The 20622-nt window shown below is 37.3% G+C and overlaps 2 protein-coding genes across 2 annotated transcripts; both read left to right on the forward strand.

The window, feature by feature from the left end:
• The first annotated feature begins 13959 nt into the window (after positions 1 to 13959).
• LOC137017024 (C-type lectin domain family 17, member A-like) lies at positions 13960 to 18343 on the forward strand. Its single transcript, XM_067380918.1, has 5 exons — positions 13960 to 14177; positions 14266 to 14559; positions 14718 to 14845; positions 16773 to 16879; positions 17294 to 18343. Exons 1-5 carry the CDS (start codon positions 13988 to 13990, stop codon positions 17421 to 17423), a joined length of 849 nt encoding a protein of 282 aa, XP_067237019.1. The 5' UTR covers positions 13960 to 13987; the 3' UTR covers positions 17424 to 18343.
• Positions 18086 to 19212, forward strand: LOC137002973 (CD209 antigen-like protein C). The gene is made up of 5 exons (XM_067362961.1): positions 18086 to 18107; positions 18201 to 18488; positions 18620 to 18747; positions 18857 to 18954; positions 19054 to 19212. The coding sequence occupies exons 1-5, from the start codon at positions 18086 to 18088 to the stop codon at positions 19184 to 19186; spliced, it is 669 nt and encodes a 222-aa protein (XP_067219062.1). The 3' UTR covers positions 19187 to 19212.
• Positions 19213 to 20622: the final 1410 nt, after the last annotated feature.

A 20622-nucleotide genomic window follows, 5' to 3' on the forward strand; every position in this document is an offset into this window, starting at 1 on the left:
CATAAACATAAGTGCAACTTTGGACAGCTGGTGGCGCTAGAGGGATTGAGTTAGAGACTCCAAATTTGCTATGGACATAGATCAGACTGTCCTCTAACTGTGTGCCAAATTTCATAACTTTCCCGCAAGCGGTTCTATGGGCTGTCATAGACTTCAAGAGCGGAAGAAGAAAAAAAAAAAAAAAAAGAACGCCAACAATAACAATAGGTGCCTCCGCACCTTCGGTGCTTGGCCCCTAATAAGCGTACGGAACGCCAACAATAACAATAGGTGCCTAAGCACCTTCGGTGCTTGGCCCCTAAATATAGCTGCAAACAGCAATTACGGGACGAACTGTCTTTCCATGCGATTCTGAAGACCTCTAAACGAGTTTGTCTCCATTTCTAGATTACGAGTTTCTCTTTTCATAGCGCAAGTAATACTGTTGTACCATGGAACAGTATTTTTCTCTCTAACCTTTTTTAATCTCATCGGTGCAACAGTATCTAATGTACTAGTAAAAATGGTGCACATACTGCTAGTCATTTCCTCAAGATCATTTGCGTGTTCGGGTACGATGAGCAGCTGAGACAGATCAGGCAGATTATTTGTGAATTTATCTATAGTTGTCGGGAGAATTGTTCTGCCTAGTCGATATCGTGGCGCAATTTGACAAATATCATCAGTATGCAGTACGCATGTTACAAGATAGTGATCAGAGACGTCATCACTTTGCGGTAGAATTTCTATATCGGTAGGATTTATTCCATGTGATATAATTAAATCTAGAGTATGATTAAGACGGTGAGTGGGTCCAGTGACGTTTTGTTCGACCCCAAATGAGTTTAGTAAATCAGTAAACGCAGCCCCTAACGTATCATTTGTATTGTCAACATGAATGTTAAAATCTCCAACATTCAGCGCTTTATCGACGTTGACCAAAAGGTCTGAGAGAAAGTCTGCAAACTCTTTTAGGAAATCAGCATAAGGCCCTGGAGGTCTATAAATGGTAGCCAAAGCAAGAGATAGTAGCGACTTTTTACTTATATCTGAGAGTGTAACATTTAGCATAAGAATTTCAAATGAATTAAACCTATAGTTTGTTCTCTGAGTAACATTAAGTATCTCTCTATAGATTGTTGCTACACCACCGCCACGGCCAATCAGGCAGCATTTATTTTTATAACGGTAGCCAGGTGGACAAGACTCATTAAGACCAAAATAATCATTTGCTTTAAGCCATGTTTCAGTAAGGCAGATTACATCAAAACTATTATCCGTGATAATTTCATTTATGATAACTGCCTTCGGTGTCAGAGATCTAATGTTTAGTAGCCCTAGCTTTAGAGATTGTTTTTGTTCAGTAATTTTACAAAAATCTGGTTTGATCACGATTAGGTTTTTTCTAGATCCTTTTATTTTTATTTTTATTGTTAAACTTCACTATTCGGGGAATAGACACAGTTTCTATAGACTGTACTACACTCACATTTCTATCAATGAAGTGGGCAGAACACAGGCTGTGATTTGAGGTTTGACTTACTAGTCATATGGTGCGAAGCGTCTTGGAGATGTTCTCTGACAGAAGATCAGCTCCGATGCTGCTGGGGTGCAGGCCATCAGCACGGAAAAGCCTAGGATGCTCCCAGAAAAGATTCCAGTTATTTACAAAGAGCAGCTTCTGTTCATTACACCCAGACATCAACCATTCATTTAGAGCAAATAATCTACTGAACCTTTCATGTCCTCGTCGGTACGTCGGAAGCGGTCCGGACACGATGATCTTCGTCGCGGGCGATGTGGCTCGTACTGTCTCGATCAGGCTTCTGAAGTCCTGCTTCAGCACCTCCGTCTGCCGCAGCCTGATGTCGTTCACCCCCGCGTGCAGCACTACAGCTCCGATGGTCTCAGCACCGTTGAGGATCGCGGGAATCTGCGCAGAGACATCGAGAACACGAGCACCAGGAAAGCAGTGACTGCGCACCTTACTTTTACCTAACGTAGCGTGTACGTGCCGAACGATGGAATCGCCGATGATCACAGCATCGCGTTCTGTTTCGCGTAGAGGGGAGAAGCGGTTCCGTGTCGAGACGTTGAAGACCGGGGGCGGCGGAGGAGGAGAGGTCCTGGTCCGAGGCCTGGCTCGCGTCTTCCGCTGCTGAAGCACCCAAGGTCCCTGGTGTGACGGCGCCGGAGTGAACGAGGGCTGGGATGAACGCGTTGGTGCTCGGGCCCTGTGCAGAGAAACACACGGCGTAGAGGAAGCAGGAGTGTTAATATCGCGCTGCAAACTTACCGAGGGTTGGTGAGCGCCAGCGCGAGAAGCTTCCAGCGCTGTCTGCCGCTCACGTAGCTCGGCCTGCTTCTCGAGAAGGATCCGGATCTGCCGCTCCACGGCCTCCAGTTCCAACTGCACCGCATGCAGCTCAAACGTGTCCTCACCTGCACACAAAGGTAGAGAAACATCCAATACACTCGCCATTAGAGTAACTTAGATGAAACAATAATATTGTGAGATAGAAGAGTACAAACGCTAGCGTAGCGTGGGCGTGGCACGCCGCTAATGCTAACGGGCTAAAGCTAGTAGCGAAAGTTCGGGAAGTCGGATAAAACTAGCGATATCAAGGTAATCCAAATGTTTTTTATATAAAATAATGTTGGGGATGTGTTCCCCCACCGAAAAAGAAAGAGTGATAGATTATAAGTTAGATTTTACGAGGCAAAAACAAACAATTAGGAATCAGCTCGACGGAGCTCTGGCTCAAACAACGCGGCAGCAACAACTGTTGAACAAGTATTTGTTTAAGATTTTAAATACTGGGTTTCCTTGCTGGCTCTTTAAGGTTAACTGTTGGAATTGGCCATTCTTTGATCATCTCTCTTTCTGCCTTTTTCTTTCACTTTGTATGTATCTGTATCTACTTGTGTACATTTATCCGTATAACCTTTGTATCACCCGTTCCGTATATTAAACACATCATATCCATGCTTTGTGTTCACTTGCTCCTTCAACAACAACCGAGTCACTTTAACGTTCTGATTCTAATATCCTTGCTTTACGTTTGGATGCTATCATAGGAATTTATCCTCGTGGCCAGAAGATAACATTTCTGTCGTAATAGTCGTAATAGTGTGGATTACTTACTGGTTTGCTGGACGAACTGATAGTTTTCTACATACTTGTTAAACCAGAACTAATCATATATGTGATTGATTATAATTTGTTGTAATTAAGTCACCATATATGGTTAATTCCTCCTTGGAACTTTATGAATTATTATATTCATATTTCACCCATAAATTGATTAATCGCTACAACCATCACATACTCTCATCACATCACTTTGGTACAAAGTTCAGGATGAGGGAATGAAAATGCTTCCAGTGCAAAGGTCTGATGCTGTGGGGAAACTGCTGAACATCCTTTACAAGCTTCACTCTCCAGTTTAACTGCTACACTAGATCCTGCAGAAACACACATTTTCTTCTTCAGATGAACCATGACTGTACGATCACTGGGATTTGTATCACATCTTCTTCATGTATTATTTTATTCTTTTGCTGGTTGAAATCAAATGACGCTAAACTGAGTATGTAGTGCACTCACACTGGATAGTATGTCAATCTTGAGTGTGCAAGAAATATCCAGATATATTCTAGATTAGCAAGAATGCCGGAGTATGCACTGCGATCTTACTGAACATACTCAACTGTCCCATAAGTCATTGCGGGTTAAGAGTAGGTCGACAGCAGCTAAGCAAAAGTTACCTGAATAAGGAGCATGTTAAAAATCCTGTTTCAAAACAAAAGCACCTCTCTTATTCATATTATCTTTGTTGTGTTATTAGTTTATGAGGGTTTTATTTTGAAAACAACCAGTTTATTTATTTTGTAACCAGAGTGCCATGTTGGTGGATGTCCTGAACATGGTTGACCATGCTTTTCCACTTGTCCGCCATCACATCTGCATCTCCATTAGGAGATCTTCACAATCCCTCTCCTTTACAGCTTGCCTGGCAAGACCAGACTGATATATCTTCTACAAGATAAAAAGCTTTCCCTAGACCTGTTTTGGAACAGAAACACAAAATGTTAAAAAGGAAAATGTAATTATAGGCAACCTAAATTAAACTACCTTCATCAACATACATACTTTTGCCAATATACCAGATTGAGGAACAAAAGCTTGTTCCTTTTGGACACAATTCCTCCTGCACCCAGTTGACAACCTGAAACATTGATTATAAGAACATTTGATTTTAGTTGTAAATATAGTCAGCAGCAAGATTTGTTTTGTGTACATGTGTGTCTTTACCTGATGATTTCTGTCTGTGATAAGGGCTGACAAATGTTGCTCATTCAGAAACCTTATGCTGCGCTTTAGACCATTTTGTAAAGAGAGACATCAGCTGGCTTCGGCACACAATGAACTTGTCAGCAGCACTGAAATAAAGAAAAACATTATTATGACTTGACTCAATTTGGTCATACACAATCTCATATTAAAAGAGTAATAGTTGAATCCAGGTTGAGATTCCTCATCAGATCTCATTTCCTCTGGGATGCATGACACATCACCAGGTTTGTCCATGAAAACAGAGGATGCTTCAACATCGCTGTGCACAGGACTGGGCAGTGGAGTTGATGTTTGTTTCTTAAATCTTTCTGTCCGAGTCCAACACTGACCATCTTGGGCTGAGAATAAAAAGAGGTCCACCTCTATGTAATTGTGCCACAGCATATGTCCTGCTTAGGTACCCCTGTCCAAACCTACTGCAATCCCAAACAACAACTGTGCCACAAAATCTGAATGTGTTAATTAAATTGTTTTAAAATGGAGGTCAAAGACAGTGTTAGAGTGGTACCTGCATCATACAGAATTTTTTTTACACATTATTTGCCCTCCTACATTATGTAAACAGTATGTACATTTAATTCTAGGTATGAGTGTTAATCTCCCTGATGAACGATATGAAGGTCAGAGGTTACACTGTGAGCCACAGATGATTGAGCTAGCTAGACCACCTCAGAAATATGTGTCACTTGTGAAGAAGAGTTTCCTTTTTCACATATTTAAGCTCATAGTGATGAATGTATGAGATATTGCTTTACATTGGTAAAATATTGGGAAGACCAAATTTCTTTTGGTAAGTAAACAATATATTTTTCCTCTTCATTTATTTCACACACACACACACACACACACACACACACACACACACACACACACACACACACACACACACACACACACACACACACACACACATCCAAGACCATTGCAAAATTATTTTTAGTTTTTCTGACATTGCTATTTATTGGTATGTGTTTAAGTAAAATAATTTTTGCTTAATTCTGTGAAATACTGACATTTCTCCCAACTTTTGTTAATATAATTAATTATATCATTTATATATTAAATAATTTTGTTAATGTTTTTATTTGCATTTGCAGTAAAAGAAAACTGGAGAATCCGGTCAGAATAACAGATAAGATGCTCTGTATGTTTTCAGACCTCAGATATGACATTTTTGGGCAAACTATCTAAGCTTCAAAAGTAAGGTGGATTTTACAGTTATCCATCATAGATTTGGGAAATGAGGAATAAAACTATATGAAGCAATATGTTATGTTTTCAATATTCAGTCTGTAATAGCCAAGCTTTATAATAATAATGTAATAGGCAGGTTTTCTACTACATGTTTTAGTAAGAGACATAATTTACGTTACATTAAGCCATACAAGTCCTTGTGTACCACCGGCATGATTCGCCTCGGTCTCTTGTCATTCCGAGACATTGTTGGTGTTCGTTTCCTCAGTGTTTGTGTGCATGTGGATTGTTTAGCTGTAATCTACCAGCACAAATGGAAAATTTGTTCGTGTGAGATCACATTACAGCGGAGAATTCAAATGCGGCTCATTCATCTCTGCCTGCTCTAGCAGTGTATCCGTGTTTAAAGTTTTTACAGACATATAACATATTCTCCTGCACCAAACATGAACCAGCACGGCTTATGCACACATATTTCATCAAGTCTATGTATCACAATAAAGCCTTATTCATAGACCAGTGTTTAAGATTTGACCTATGTAGGTTGATTGATATTTTGATTAGAATGGTATTAAACTAATTCCTAACTGAAACCTAGCCTATGTTAACTGTATTCTTAAGAGCACTTGATGATTTATGTTCAGCCAAAAACGACACAAGATTACTTATGGAGGGACATTATTCTTCATTCAAGGCCTCCCACCACATGGTTCATCAGAAATAAATAAAGTGCAACAAATAAAGTGCTTAAACAGTACAACTTTTTCAAGCAATAAAACTGATGAATGCATTACAAAAATAACTAAAAATGAGGCATAATCAGTATCAGATGCAGAACAGAAGCTGGGTAAAGTCCTTGTCTGTGATCTGTGGGCATGGTTATACTGGCCTGAGGCCTTCTTGGAGGATGTCTGAGGGGGGCTCCGATGTGAAGCAGGGCTCCAGATTGGCCATCTTTATGGTCATTATTGATGACAGGGTGCCATCCAATGCTAGGCTGTTTCTTCTCTTGGTTTTGTTCAGTCCCACATCTGAAAACACCCTCTCAGCATCTGCGCTTGCATGGGGCAACACCAGGACCAGTTTGGGGACGGCAGCAAGCCTCTCGAATTCTTTGGCTTCTGTCATCTATGGAAAATGCACCAAGAACACAATGGAAAAACAAACCTTGATTTTTGATTGATTAATACTGAAAGTATATTGTAGGTTGATCCATTAACAAAGTAAAGATAAAAACATGCATAATTTGGGTGACACTTTACAATAACAGTACATGAATAATCATGAACTAATACCTGAATTAATAGTTACTTCAACATGAACTCATGATTAGTTAAGATATGAACTAATGAAGAGTGATCCTTAACTACGACAGGAGTCATAGGGATTCATGCATGAAAACAGAAGCCTTAACTATGCGTTAATACATGTTTGATAATTAATGCATTAATTAACATTTAGGGTAAACTAAATCAAACAGTCTCTATAAGAAGGAATAATACATATTTGGACTTTGAAATAAATGTAAACAATTTATTATTGTCAGAATTTAAACTACTGACATCAGCAGCTTCATTATAAACATCACTGAAAGGCACATGATTAGTTTGCCATTATTTTCACTTATCCTCCTTATCAAACATATAAAATACTAAATACACTATTTATCTTAAAAGGTCTTAACATGTTTTGTGATATTCTTTCCTATCAAACTAAACTACTGTGACTAACATCAGTTCCTGAGGAATCGGTTCCCAAAAAAATAACCAAACAGGAAACATGAACTAAGGTCAGGGAGCGTTTGCTGGGATCAGATTCAGAAGTTCACTCTCCATCCAGACGCAGGCCATGATCATATACTGTACCTCCATTCTCTGACTTTCTGAAAAGTCACACAACATCACTTAACTGGGCTGAATACTTATATAGTTGTGTTAGTACAAGTGTATTTGATAGTAAGTTAATGATAATCATGAGCTGAATTTGGTAAGTAGTTAACAGTGAATTAATTATGATTGTGCCCCCTCAAGTAAAGTCATGACATAAGTATACATTAACAAGCCATTAGTTGATGTTAGTATATGTTTAGTTAATAATGAGTTAATTATGATTGTGCCCCCTCAAGTAAAGTCATGACATGATGCACATATCACACATCATTAACTAATATATGAATAAACACTATAGAGTGCCATCCTTATTCCTTTACACCCCGGTACAAAAAAAATAAAAAGTATTTGTATTTTACTTTTATTTATATTATTAAACATACATGGACTTGAAAGCAAGCCATAAACATACCTGTAAAGACACACATAAGGCACATTTACATGTAAAATCGCGAGCGTCCACAAGCTAATGCTAATCAAAGCATATACATTTAAACGACAAAAATACAAATACAGTTAATAACTGCACATAACCTCCTGAAAACCCCAATAAAACACACATGTAAATATGTCTTTAATTATTAATTCGGCTTACCAAAGCAGTCAACATTAGTTTAAAATGCCAGCAACACAACAAACGCGCCAAGAGAACACCTAGCGTGCGCCACTAATGAGGGTCCCGCCAGAAACAAACCTTACATACTTTAGTTCCGGGAATAAACTATGACTATTTAGCTATATGACTAAATATAAATGAACTATAAAAATCAGAAAACAGTTTAGATCAAATTAAATTTATTAGTGGTAGTTATTCTATTTTCCACATTTGATTAGACAGATCTATGTAATTAATGGCTAAATAATCATGTGCCATTGCAATTATTTGTCACAAAGCTGCAGATGGCAGATTATGATATTACAGTGTAAATTATGACAGTATTAAATCGCGTTTAATTCAAATTCAGAGTACTTCTTGTTTACTCTTATTTAGGCTGATTTATTTAGTTTACCCCTAAATGTTAATTAATGCATTAATTAACAAACATGTATTAACGCATAGTTAAGGTTGCTGTTTTCATGCATGAATCCCTATGACTCCTGTTGTAGTTAAGGATCACTCTTCATTAGTTCATATCTCAACTAATCATGAGTTCATGTTGAAGTAACTATTAATTTATGTATTAGTTCATGGTTATTCATGTACTGTTATTGTAAATTGTTACCAAAAATGTAATCTAATTAATTACATACTCTGTGATTAATTAATCTAAATTAATCCCATACATAATTTTTGTTGCGAAAGTATTAAATATTTCAATTCAAATGAATCAATGCAGGGTTTTTCCTGGGTCAAAAAATGGTCTTTGGTGGTGACAGACATGGTCATCCACACAGTCAGCAAAAAGTGCCCTACCCACGTGATCTGTGAGCCCAATACTGACAAAAAAGTACCTGTCACTTTAATTCTTTCTTGCCCTCTTTGCAAAAAAAAAAAGTGATTTTATAGCTTTGTAAGAGAAGATGCTTTTTTGCTGAAAAGTATTAAAAAGTAGCATTTAGAAGTTATATTAACTAATAATATAATTTTCTACCATATAAAATCGAATGCACCTAGCTAACAACAACTTGCTTTGTTCTGGTTTCACCTCACTCCAGTCTAAACTAACTGATTTTATAGGTAGGCCTAATTTACTACACATTGTCATTTAAATAACCTGAAAATATTGTGGATTATTAAGGCTAATTTTACTAACCACTCTTGCTAAATGGGGTAAGCACACTTATGTTCTCATTTCTGAGTTGTTCGAGTAAATGATTCATTATAGACCGTGTGGACAGATCAGTTGTTGTCATGATTCATTAAAATAAATCTGTTCAAATGAGTCATTAGGTCGCAAATTAGACATTAGCGGACATTGACGCATTGCGTGCGAATCGTGACTGTTATTAGGACATCGCAAAAGATTTGTCAACACAGAAAACACTTCACCACTGGATAGGATTTTCATTTTGTTTACTGAAAGTGTGGTTTATGTCAGCTGCACGTGCAGGGCGCCTGTCAGAGAAGATGAGGTGACTTTCGTTTGAGCACTATTCACACCCAACGGTTATTCAGGAAAAACATTCTCCTAATGCGCCTCGTGAAACATGGATTTGTGTCAGTTGATTTAGATTATTATGTGTGAGGTAGAGAGAGTGCAAAGACGGTGCTTACTTTGAAGACAGAGAGAGATCGCGCGCACGAGAGAGGAGCTCTCTACTCGTTCTGTCCGTCAGCGCAGCAGTCATCTCCCTCATTTATAGTCGGCTAAAACGGCTCCAGGTTCAAAGGTCAATATGGATTAATCTGTGTTATTTTTTTTTAATGCGTTATTTTTTCTCAGATTAATTAATCGAAATTAACGTGTTATTTTGACAGCCCTAATTTAAACTGAGGAAATGTATCATTTTAAGGGAAAAATAAGTTGATTTTAAATTTCATGGCACCAACACATCTCAAAAAAGTTGGGACAAGGCCATGTTTACCACTGTGTGGCATCCCCTCTTCTTTTTATAACTGTCTGCAAATGTCTGGGGACTAAGGAGACAAGTTGCTCAAGTTTAGGAATAGGAATGTTGTCCCATTCTTGTCTAATACAGGCTTCTAGTTGCTCAACTGTCTTAGGTCTTCTTTGTCGCATCTTCCTCTTTATAATGAGCCAAATGTTTTTTATGGGTGAAAGATCTGGACTGCAGGCTGGCCATTTCAGTACCCGGATCCTTCTTCTACATTTTTACATTTACATTTATGCATTTGGCAGACGCTTTTATCCAAAGCGACTTACATTGCATTATACTATACATTTGTATCTGAGTATGTGCAATCCCTGGGATTGAACCCATGACCTTGGCATTGCTAGTGCCATGCTCTAACCACTGAGCTACAGGAAAGCTCAGGAAAGCTCTTCTACGCAGCCATGATGTTGTAATTGATGCAGTATGTGGTCTGGCATTGTCATGTTGGAAAATGCAAGGTCTTCCCTGAAAGAGATGACGTCTGGATGGGAGCATATGTTGTTCTAGAACTTGGATATACCTTTCAGCATTGATGGTGCCTTTCCAGATGTGTAAGCTGCCCATGCCACACGCACTCATGCAACCCCATACCATCAGAGACGCAGGCTTCTGAACTGAGCGCTGATAACAACTTGTCCTTGTCCTCTTTAGTCCGGATGACATGGCGTCCCAGTTTTCCAGAAAGAACTTCAAATTTTGATTCGTCTGACCACAGAACAGTTTTCCACTTTGCCACAGTCCATTTTAAATTATCCTTGATCCAGAAGCGCAGGCGTTTTCTCTGGGCCATGTTTAGATATGGCTTCTTTTTTGACCTATAGAGTTTTAGTCGGCAACAGCGAATGGCACGGTGGATTGTGTTCACTGACAATGTTTTCTGGAAGTATTCCTGAACCCATGTTGTGATTTCCATTACAGTAGCATTCCTGTATGTGATGCAGTGCCGTCTAAGGGCCCGAAGATCACTGGTATCCAGTATGGTTTTCCGGCCTTGACCCTTACGCACAGAGACTGTTCCAGATTCTCTGAATCTTTGGATGATATTATGCACTGTAGATGATGATAACTTCAAACTCTTTGCAATTTTTCTCTAAGAAACTCCTTTCTAATATTGCTCCACTATTTTTCACCGCGGCATTGGGGGAATTGGTGATCCTCTGCCCATCTTGACTTCTGAGAGACACTGCCACTCTGAGAGGCTCTTTTTATACCCAATCATGTTGCCAATTGACCTAATAAGTTGCAAATTGGTCCTCCAGCTGTTCCTTATATGTACATTTAACTTTTCCGGCCTCTTATTGCTACCTGTCCCAACTTTTTTGGAATGTGTAGCTCTCATGAAAACCAAAATGAGCCAATATTTGGCATGACATTTCAAAATGACTCACTTTCAACATTTGATATGTTATCTATATTATATTGTGAATAAAATATAAGTTTATGAGATTTGTAAATTATTGTATTCCTTTTTTGTTCACAATTTGTACAGTGTCCCAACTTTTTTGGAATCGGGTTTGTGTGTATATATATATATAAACAAATTATTTTAACAATCTAGCAAAGACTGTGAAGTTGAACTGAAAAAATTAACATGAATTTCACAATGTCATCATCTTGTGAGCTTTAGTGGAGTCAACAAATTTGTCTTTACACGTTAGCCAGACATTTTGTGCTACTTGATTGAGAAACTTATATGACTGCACTCTTGCATGAATGTACATTATTTGAAACATATCTCAAAAGCACTATTAATATTTTTAGTGGTAAAACATTTGAATTCAAAAGAAAAAAAAAAGTACATCTTAAAGTGAAACCTTTAACCTGCTGTGCTAAAAATACTTTAGAGGAAGTGAAACTAATAAGTGGTTTCTGTCGCTAAGAGATATTTTCTCACATAAGATGTCTTAACTATATCACAGCATATTTATATGCTCATGTCAGGTGGGCATCAGTTAGCCTACATTTTAAAACCTTTATGGCAACAATATAGCAATTTTATTTTGACTATGGCAACATTTTTATTAAAAAATATTTATTTGAATAGGACAACATTTGTATTTTAAAACCTTTATTTTAATATGGCATGACACTTCATTTTACAACATTTCTATGATTAAATCTTTGACTCCTCCCCATCAGCCAATCACTTTACTCCATAGCAACGAGGTCAACCCCGCCCTTATTCTTAGCTTAAAGGTCCCGTTTTTCGTGGGTTTTTGAAGCTTTGATTGTGTTTATAGTGTGCAATATAACATGTGTTCATGTTTCGCGTGTAAAAAAACACAGTATTTTTCACATAATTTACTTATCTGTATACCGCTGTTTCCACTGTCATAAAAACGGGCTGATGACTTCCTTGTTCAATGAAGTCCCTCCTTCAGAAATACGTAACGAGTTCTGATTGTGCCAGCGGTTCCTGTGTTGTGATTCGACAGCAGTTTAGCGCTCCTTGCCCGGAAAGGTCACGCCTCTTAACATAACGTGGAGATGCACGCGCTCAGTGTTATTGTAAACATGTCTTTAACTTTACCCTATCAATTTGAGCCGGAATCAGACCCGGTGATTGGACTGCGGGATGAAAATAGCAGCGTTTCGACGACATGGCGACAAACACACTCTACAAACGCAACTCTTGATCTTCTCCGTGGGAGCGCAACAACGCCCCCTTTTTTGTGTATTCCTGTGGGCGGAGGTTAGTCAAAAAACTGTTTTAGTGACGTCATTAAAGAAGGAAGTAGAGGGATGTAGTCCAAACTGGCCGTTCGATGTAGGCGACTTCTGTTAAATAAAATATCTCGCTTGGCATTGAACTTTGAGCTTTAAAATTTTACAGATTTTATTTATACTCTAACAACAACATTACACACTAACTAAAGTTTGAAACATGGGATCACGAAGAACGGGACCTTTAAGACTTCAGTCTATTCCCTAGTAAAAGTTTGTCTCAGCAGTTTTGTGAATAGGTTTTAAGAGAAAACTCTTAGCTAAGAACTTTTACTGCTATTTAGGAGAACTCTTAGTGGTAAGATAAAATGTTTTGTGAATACGGCCCACATATGTAAATTTTAATCCTCCCAAAAAAATGCTAAAAAATAAACATGTGAGTGCGTATTATAGACTAAACATGTTACTGCCAGATAGTGCTGTTGCCACACTCTCTCCTATTGCGGTCTTTCATTTTGAAATTAGCTGATGATCAATAAAATGCAGGTCATATTTGTTGCTTTAAGTGACACATTTATGTGGCCAAGTGTAAATGGAATTGTTTTGATCAATCAGAAAGCCATTTGATCAGTAAAAATGCATGAAGTGACCAGGTGTAAACAGACCCAAAGAGAGCCTGGGTGGATGTCAAGATTTTCTGTTAATATTATATGTTAAGTTTTGTGGTGTGTTATTTTTATTCAAAATGCCTGATTGCACATAATTAACATAATTAACAGCCTCATTGAATTAGTAAAGTTCAAAACTTTTCTTGAAGCCTTCTTTAGTGTTGCATATTTTAACCTTTAGATGCACTAATATTAGATCAATTTTGTTCTCCATTTCTGACCAACTAGTGCAAGAATACACGAGCATAGCAGCCGATTTATGCAATAGAAGAACAGTCTTTAACCACAATTAAGGGTGACACTTTATTTTGATGGTCTGCTTAAGACATTCTACTGAAGTATCTTTTTTTTTTCCACCCATAATCCAAGCTAATTCGTTACACTGTACAACAACATTAAGTGTAATTTAATTTTTATGTTTAATAAAGATACATTGTTCTACAATTCACATTGTAGAGAAAGTTGTAAAAAGTTTAAATTATATTAATATCAAAGGATTAACTTACAAGATGAAGGGGGAAAGAAAGAAGAAAAAACAACTTTGATCTGTATCCTTCACCAAAACATTTTTTATATAAGCAGACAGGAAATGACTGCTCAGTGCGGTCACAGTGGTGTAGTTCATGTTCAGCTAATAAAAGCATCAGTACACAGCAGCGTCCACACGAGCAACTCACACAATGGACTCCAAAAGACCGAAAATCTACAAGAGGACTCACGGCAATAGTAGCCCTGACATACAAGACCTGGACAGAGAAGATGGTGAGGAGATGATCACTGATGCCAACAGAGACACACAGAACCATCATGAGGTCAGGACAGAGACAGAGAACTCAGACACTGCCATATATCAAACACTTCAACACTCGGGTACTAAGACTCATTTCATTACAGCAACATAACATTCAATTCAAATGAGTGTTTGAGAAATATTTATCTTCATATCTGTAATTTACAGGAAGTGTTTGTGTGAGGATCAGAAGCTCCAGAGCAGCTCCAGTGTGTTTGGTGCTGCTGTGTGTTCTTCTGCTGACTGCAGTCATAGTGCTGGCCATCAAACTCACTCAAACGGTTGATGAGTTTTACATCAAGTACAAAAACATCACAGAAGAAATAGATGAGTTAAGAAAAAGAAAAACAATCTTGGAAGAGAATACTACAAATTTATCAAATTATAATGAAACCCTGAATACAGAAAAATTGACATTACAGAAGGAGATGAAAGAACTGAGGCAACGGATACATAAAATAGGTAAAAAAAAAACAACAACAACATTACACTAAAACTACACAACTATTCATTATTAAAGAATATAGTATGTATGTTTCAGGTTACCTGTTATAAATAAGTTGTGTCAGTCAGTGTGGAAGGAAATAAAGAGCTAATTGTTGTACTGGTTGTTCTTACAGATGGATGGAGTTGCTATCAATCCAGTCTTTACTTCATTTCCTCTGAGAAGAAGAGCTGGACTGAGAGCAGAAGATACTGTACAGACAGAGGAGCAGAGCTGATCATCATAAACAACACAGAGGAACAAGTGAGTGAAAGAGAAAGTTTGTTTGTTGACCATACCTAAGTTTGGAGCAACAAAGGCTACGTTCACACTGTGAGGATGCTCAAATCCGATTTATGGCTCAGATCCAATGTTTTTGTAGAGCTGTTCACATTGTTTTAAATGTGGCCAATATCAGATTCAAGTGTGAACAGATCATGGTCCTGGACTGACCCGCATGCGCAAAAGAATGATAAAAAAGACATCACGCAGCACACTGTCATACGGAAGTAAACATGGAGGACATTAAAGTCAGTGATTACACATTTATTTATAGTGTGCTATAGTGTGATTTATTTATCTGCTGCTAAAGCTAGTAAATTTACACACAATCGATAAAAAAAAGAAAAAAAAAGAGGAGGATGCAATAAAAGAGATAAAAGAGAAATTTATGGTAGGAGTCCTCGTGTTTTGCTTGTATATAGAGCTGTCACTGTAATACTTATGAGTTCTGACACATCATTGTCCTTCCACGTCGTGTATGTAAAACCCTTTGAAATTGACTCCCATGAGTTCAGAATTGTGACGAATGTTGCTCTAGACTAGAGTGATGTAAAAGTCACATGAATTCTGATTTGACTGTTCAAACCGAGGTCGCACTGCAAAACATCTGATCTGTACCAGATTTAGTACCACGTATGAAAGTCGGAATTGAAAAGATCAGGTTCCATGTGGTTTGTGCTGTTCACACGGTCATGACAAAAACAGATCTGAGTCACATGTGAGCAAAAGAATCTGATTTGGGCTACATTTGCCTGCAGACTGAACATAACTAAAGTCTGACAACACTTTCCTTCGTGGACATTCTGAGTATGTGAGCGACGTGAAATTTGTCTGAACTGTACGTCTTTGTTTGTAATGAATTTCTTGAATGAATGTATTAATTATTCAGCCTATTTAGATAACAGTTTTGCTGCTTTAAAGGTGCTGAAGAACATGTTTTCAAAAGATGTAATATAAGTCTTAGGTGTCCCCTGAATGTGTCTTTGAAGTTTCAGCTCAAAATACCCCATAGTTGTTTTTTTTTTATTAATTTTTTTAACTGCCTATTTTGGGGCATCATTATAAATGCGCCGATTCAGGGTGTGTGGCCCTTTAAATCTTGTGCTCCACGCCCCAAGAGCTCGCGCTTGCCTTAAACAACATAAAAAACGGCTAATATAACCCTCAAAATAGATCTTTACAAAGTGTTCGTCATGCAGCATGTCTAATCGCGTAAGTACAGTGTTTATTTTGATGTTTACATTGATTCTGAATGAGTTTGAGGCTGTGCTCTGTGGCTAAAGCTATGAATTATTCTATTATAATTAATTACTCTTTATTCTATAAAGAATGAAGTTGTGTTTATGAATTATACAGACTGCAAGTGTTTAAAAATGAAAATAGCGACGGCTCTTGTCTCCGTGAATACAGTAAGAAATGATGGTAACTTTAACCTCATTTAACAGTACATTAGCAACATGCTAACGAAACATTTAGAAAGACAATTTACAAATATCACTAAAAATATCATGTTATCATGGATCATGTCAGTTATTATTGCTCCATCTGCCATTTTTCGCTATTGTTCTTGCTTGCTTACCTAGTCTGATGATTCGGCTGTGCACAGATCCAGACGTTAATACTGGCTGCCCTTGTGTAATGCCTCGATCATGGGCTGGCATATGCAAATATTGGGGGCGTACATATTAATGATCCCAACTGTTGTGTCACAGTCAGTGTTATGTTGAGATTCGCCTGTTCTTTGGATGTCTTTTAAACAAATGAGATTTATATAAGAAGGAGGAAACAATGGTGTTTGAGACTCACTGTATGTCATTTCCATGTACTGAACTCTTGTTATTAAACTATGCCAAGATAAATTCAATTTTTAATTCTAGGGCACCTTTAAATATGTTTCTTCATTCATTAGGAGTATTTAAAACAAGTTCCAGGTGGCACTAATGTCTGGATTGGTCTGACTGACAGTGATGTGGAGAACACATGGAAATGGGTTGATGGCACCAACATGACCTCTGGGTGAGAAATCACTCACACTGTAAAACTACATCCACCAAACTCGGCACAGACCTACAGTCTGTGAATCTATCAATATTTCAGCCCTTTTATAACCTATCAATACAAAACCACCATAGCAACCAAGTACAAACATCCTGGAAATGCCTAAGCAACCAGATAGCATGCCTTGGTAACTGATCAGAACACTTTAGATACACCGTTGCAATCATACAACCACCCAAAACACCAACCACTTGAGCAACTGCCTACAGTCATTCTGTACATCTGTGTGACTGTACAGCCATTAAAACAAGCTTTTAAAATGCTTTTAAACATTAAGACAAAATTAAAGTTAGTCTTGACAAACTTTATCTCACAGTCAGTATCATATCGCACAGAAAGCAGCACTGAACATCTAATGCTGATCTGTTGCAGGTTCTGGAGGGATGGAGAACCAAGTGATAGCGCTGGTGATGAGGATTGTGCCATAAATCTGCCATCAGGGTTTGCTGATTATTCATGTAAAAAAACTTTTAAATGGATCTGTGAGAAGAACACATCTTAATTTACATTGCTATAAAGGGTTGTTACAACATTTGTTTCATTTCACTTTTTGTTCTGAAACATAGTTCTGCAAGTTTCCATGTAATAAATCATCTTTATCATTAAAACACTGAGTACATTTATTCATGATTATATTTTATATATAATATTTTATATATTATATATTTTATGATTTATTATATTTTGTTAGTGATACATGTGTGCAGCTCCTCATCCACCATATTCACAGTGAAAGCTGAAGTGTCCAAATACTAACATTACTGAATGCGTTTCAATAGATTAACTCAACAAATGAAGTGAGATTGGGGTGTGGCTATTTTTTTTTCCTTCTTCTTCTTCTTCTTTACTTAAATTCTATATGGTGAGGCTAGTAATGCGGAAACTTCACACTTAAGAGGAAAATAATCAACTTCAATTACTTACAAGAAGTAAGAACTGTTATTACATTGATATCAAAGGCTTAACAACATGACTACTTTTACTAGTAGTGTACAAAAATGTTTTAACAAATTGTTGCTGTTTATCTGCAAAACCTTTTTTTATATAAGCAGGATATGACTGCTCAGTGCGGTCACAGTGGTGTAGTTAACGTTGAACTCTAAAAGTATCAGTATACACAGCTGTGTTTTCCACACACAAGCAACTTAGAAAATCTGACTAAAAATGTGCAAGAGGAACAGCACAGGTATTGAGATTTATTTCATTATAACAATCAACACACATACTTTAGTCATGTGAGTGATTAAGAAACATTAATCTTCATGTCTGTGATGTTCAGGGATTGATTCTGTGAGGAACAGAAGATACAAAAGAGCTCCAGTGTGTTTGGTGCTGCAGTGTGTTCTTCTGGTCGAGGCGATCATATTGCTGGGTCTCGAACTCAGAACAAAGACTGATGAGTATGAAAACAGTGAGGACAAATACAAACAACGAAGGAACGAGGAACGTGATGAGATCCAAGGCTTGATAAAAACGAAAGATGAATTGGAGAATGACATTAGCTACAGGACTAATCAAAATAACCAGTTAAATGAGGAGAAAAAACAACTGTTAGCACAATTTTTGGGTAATCTTGAACTTCACTTTTAGTATTAAAAGATGCAGTGTTTATGTTGTGTGTACACACGGATATTAGTAAGTTTCAGTTCAGTGTGGACGAGAACAAACAACTCATAATTAAACTGGTTGTGTTACTAGATGGATGGAAGTGCAATCAATCCAGTTTATACTACATTTCCTCTGACACGAAGAACTGGGCTGATAGTAGAGAAGACTGTTTGAACAGAGGAGCAGATCTGATCATCATAAACAACAGAGAGGAACAAGTGAGTGAAACACTGATTGACTAATTCAGATTCATGATTCATTTACTCACATTAGACGTGTGTTAGCTGACATACTACAGAAATGATTTCACTTCTTTTCTATTATTAGGACTCTTTTAAAACTGATGCTGAATTCTGGATTGGTCTAAATGACAGTGATGTGGAGGGCACATGGAAATGGGTTGATGGCAGCACACTGACCTCTGGGTGAGAAATTACTGAACTGAACCGATTAATATGATATAAATGATTATCATATCACACAGAAAGCAGCACTGAACATCTAATGCTTATCTGTACATGCAGGTTCTGGGCGTCTGGACAGCCCAACATGGACAAAGAGGAAAACTGTGCTGTGCTGAATCCATTAGGGTGGTATGGTTATCCATGTGATAATGTTTTTAAATGGATATGTGAGAAAAAAAGCACCTTAAAATAAAATCTGTAATGTGATGGCTAATAGAAAGCGGGTAAAAAAAAATAGTTACACTTGTATTTGAAAAAAGTAATAGTTGTACTTTTTTGTAAGCTATAAGTCCTACTGTAATAAATCATCATTATTAAATTAAACAAATTAATTTGTGTTTCTGTTATGTTTTATTGTTGCATGTGTGCAGCTTCTCTGCAGTTTTCTGTCATGTTAATGTGTACTCGACAAAAAAAAACCGACAAAAAAATAAAAAAAACTGTTCCAATATCTCGATACCACTGATGCCAAAAGCAGAACTACCAAACGATGAGCTCCAACACACATCAGATCAAGAGTCTGCACACTAGGAACAACAGACTTATTTAAAATCTAGGCTAACTGCTTAAATCTGGCTAATATTCACTTCCTAAACAACAAAAAGCATTCCCTATGATGTTGAGGAGACGGTATAAATTTAGGGAATATTCAGTCTTTATTTCCACAGACATGAACTGAAACCTGTGTACATCTGAGTTTCAGCCCTTCAGTTTCTCAATCAAGTAGCACAAAATTTGTCTGGCTAACGTGTAAAGACAAAGTTGTTGACTCCACTAAAGCTCACAAGATGATGACATTGTGAAATTCATGTTAATTTTTTCAGTTCAACTTCACAGATTTTGTTATGTTGGTAATATCATTTGTAATTATATAAAAAGAGCATTCAAAGGCAGAATATTTAAATCATTACTTTTTAATGGATTTGTTAGAAGACTTGATCAGTTCTAGTTTCCTACAGCTAAAATATGCCACAAAGTTACTCTGAAACGCTGTGAGACATTTTGACCATAGTGGTTTTGAGTCTCGACAGCATAAGTGTAGGAGCAGAAGCTCAGAGCAGTACAGTCCCAGAACAGACACAGAACAACATTCACCATCTGAATGATTTCAATACATTATTAAAAGTTATCAAAAAAGTTGCCTTTTTATCATCTTAACAGGATATCACATGTTGCCATCTCGCCCCATTTTTACATTCTTAACTTTAATGCAGATTTAAGACATTAGCAATCAATCACTCCCTTTCTTTGAGCTCCTTTATAATGTTGAATGATGAAAAGAACACAGAGACATTTATTTTGTTAAGACAAAGTAACTGTGGATCCACCAGCAAAGGAAAGAATGGCTGAAAGACTCTGAGTGGCTCCGCTATGAAAATTCAATTCAATTCACATTTATTTGTATAGCGCTTTTCACGATACATATCATTTCAAAGCAGCTTTACAGAGAATGCATGTAAACATCACAATTTAAAGAATGCAGTTAGAAAATGTAATAATTTAGGCAATTAATTTACTCTTGGCTAAAGAGATGCGTCTTTAATCTAGATTTAAACTGGGTGAGCGAGTCTGAGCCCCGAACATTATCAGGAGGGCTATTCCAGAGTGAAAACGCTCTCCCTCCTTTAG

The sequence above is a fragment of the Chanodichthys erythropterus genome, chromosome 3 (genome assembly GCF_024489055.1).
Source record: "Chanodichthys erythropterus isolate Z2021 chromosome 3, ASM2448905v1, whole genome shotgun sequence".
In the NCBI taxonomy this organism is placed as follows: domain Eukaryota; kingdom Metazoa; phylum Chordata; class Actinopteri; order Cypriniformes; family Xenocyprididae; genus Chanodichthys; species Chanodichthys erythropterus.

Coding starts and splice junctions, on each gene's coding strand:
- LOC137017024 (XM_067380918.1), top strand. CDS start 13,988: ATGGACTCCAAAAGACCGAAAATCTACAAGAGGACTCACGGCAATAGT. Junction 14,178..14,265: donor TCAAACACTTCAACACTCGG/GTACTAAGACTC, acceptor TGTAATTTACAG/GAAGTGTTTGTGTGAGGATC. Junction 14,560..14,717: donor GCAACGGATACATAAAATAG/GTAAAAAAAAAA, acceptor TTGTTCTTACAG/ATGGATGGAGTTGCTATCAA.
- LOC137002973 (XM_067362961.1), top strand. CDS start 18,086: ATGTGCAAGAGGAACAGCACAG. Junction 18,108..18,200: donor GTGCAAGAGGAACAGCACAG/GTATTGAGATTT, acceptor TGTGATGTTCAG/GGATTGATTCTGTGAGGAAC. Junction 18,748..18,856: donor TAAACAACAGAGAGGAACAA/GTGAGTGAAACA, acceptor TTCTATTATTAG/GACTCTTTTAAAACTGATGC.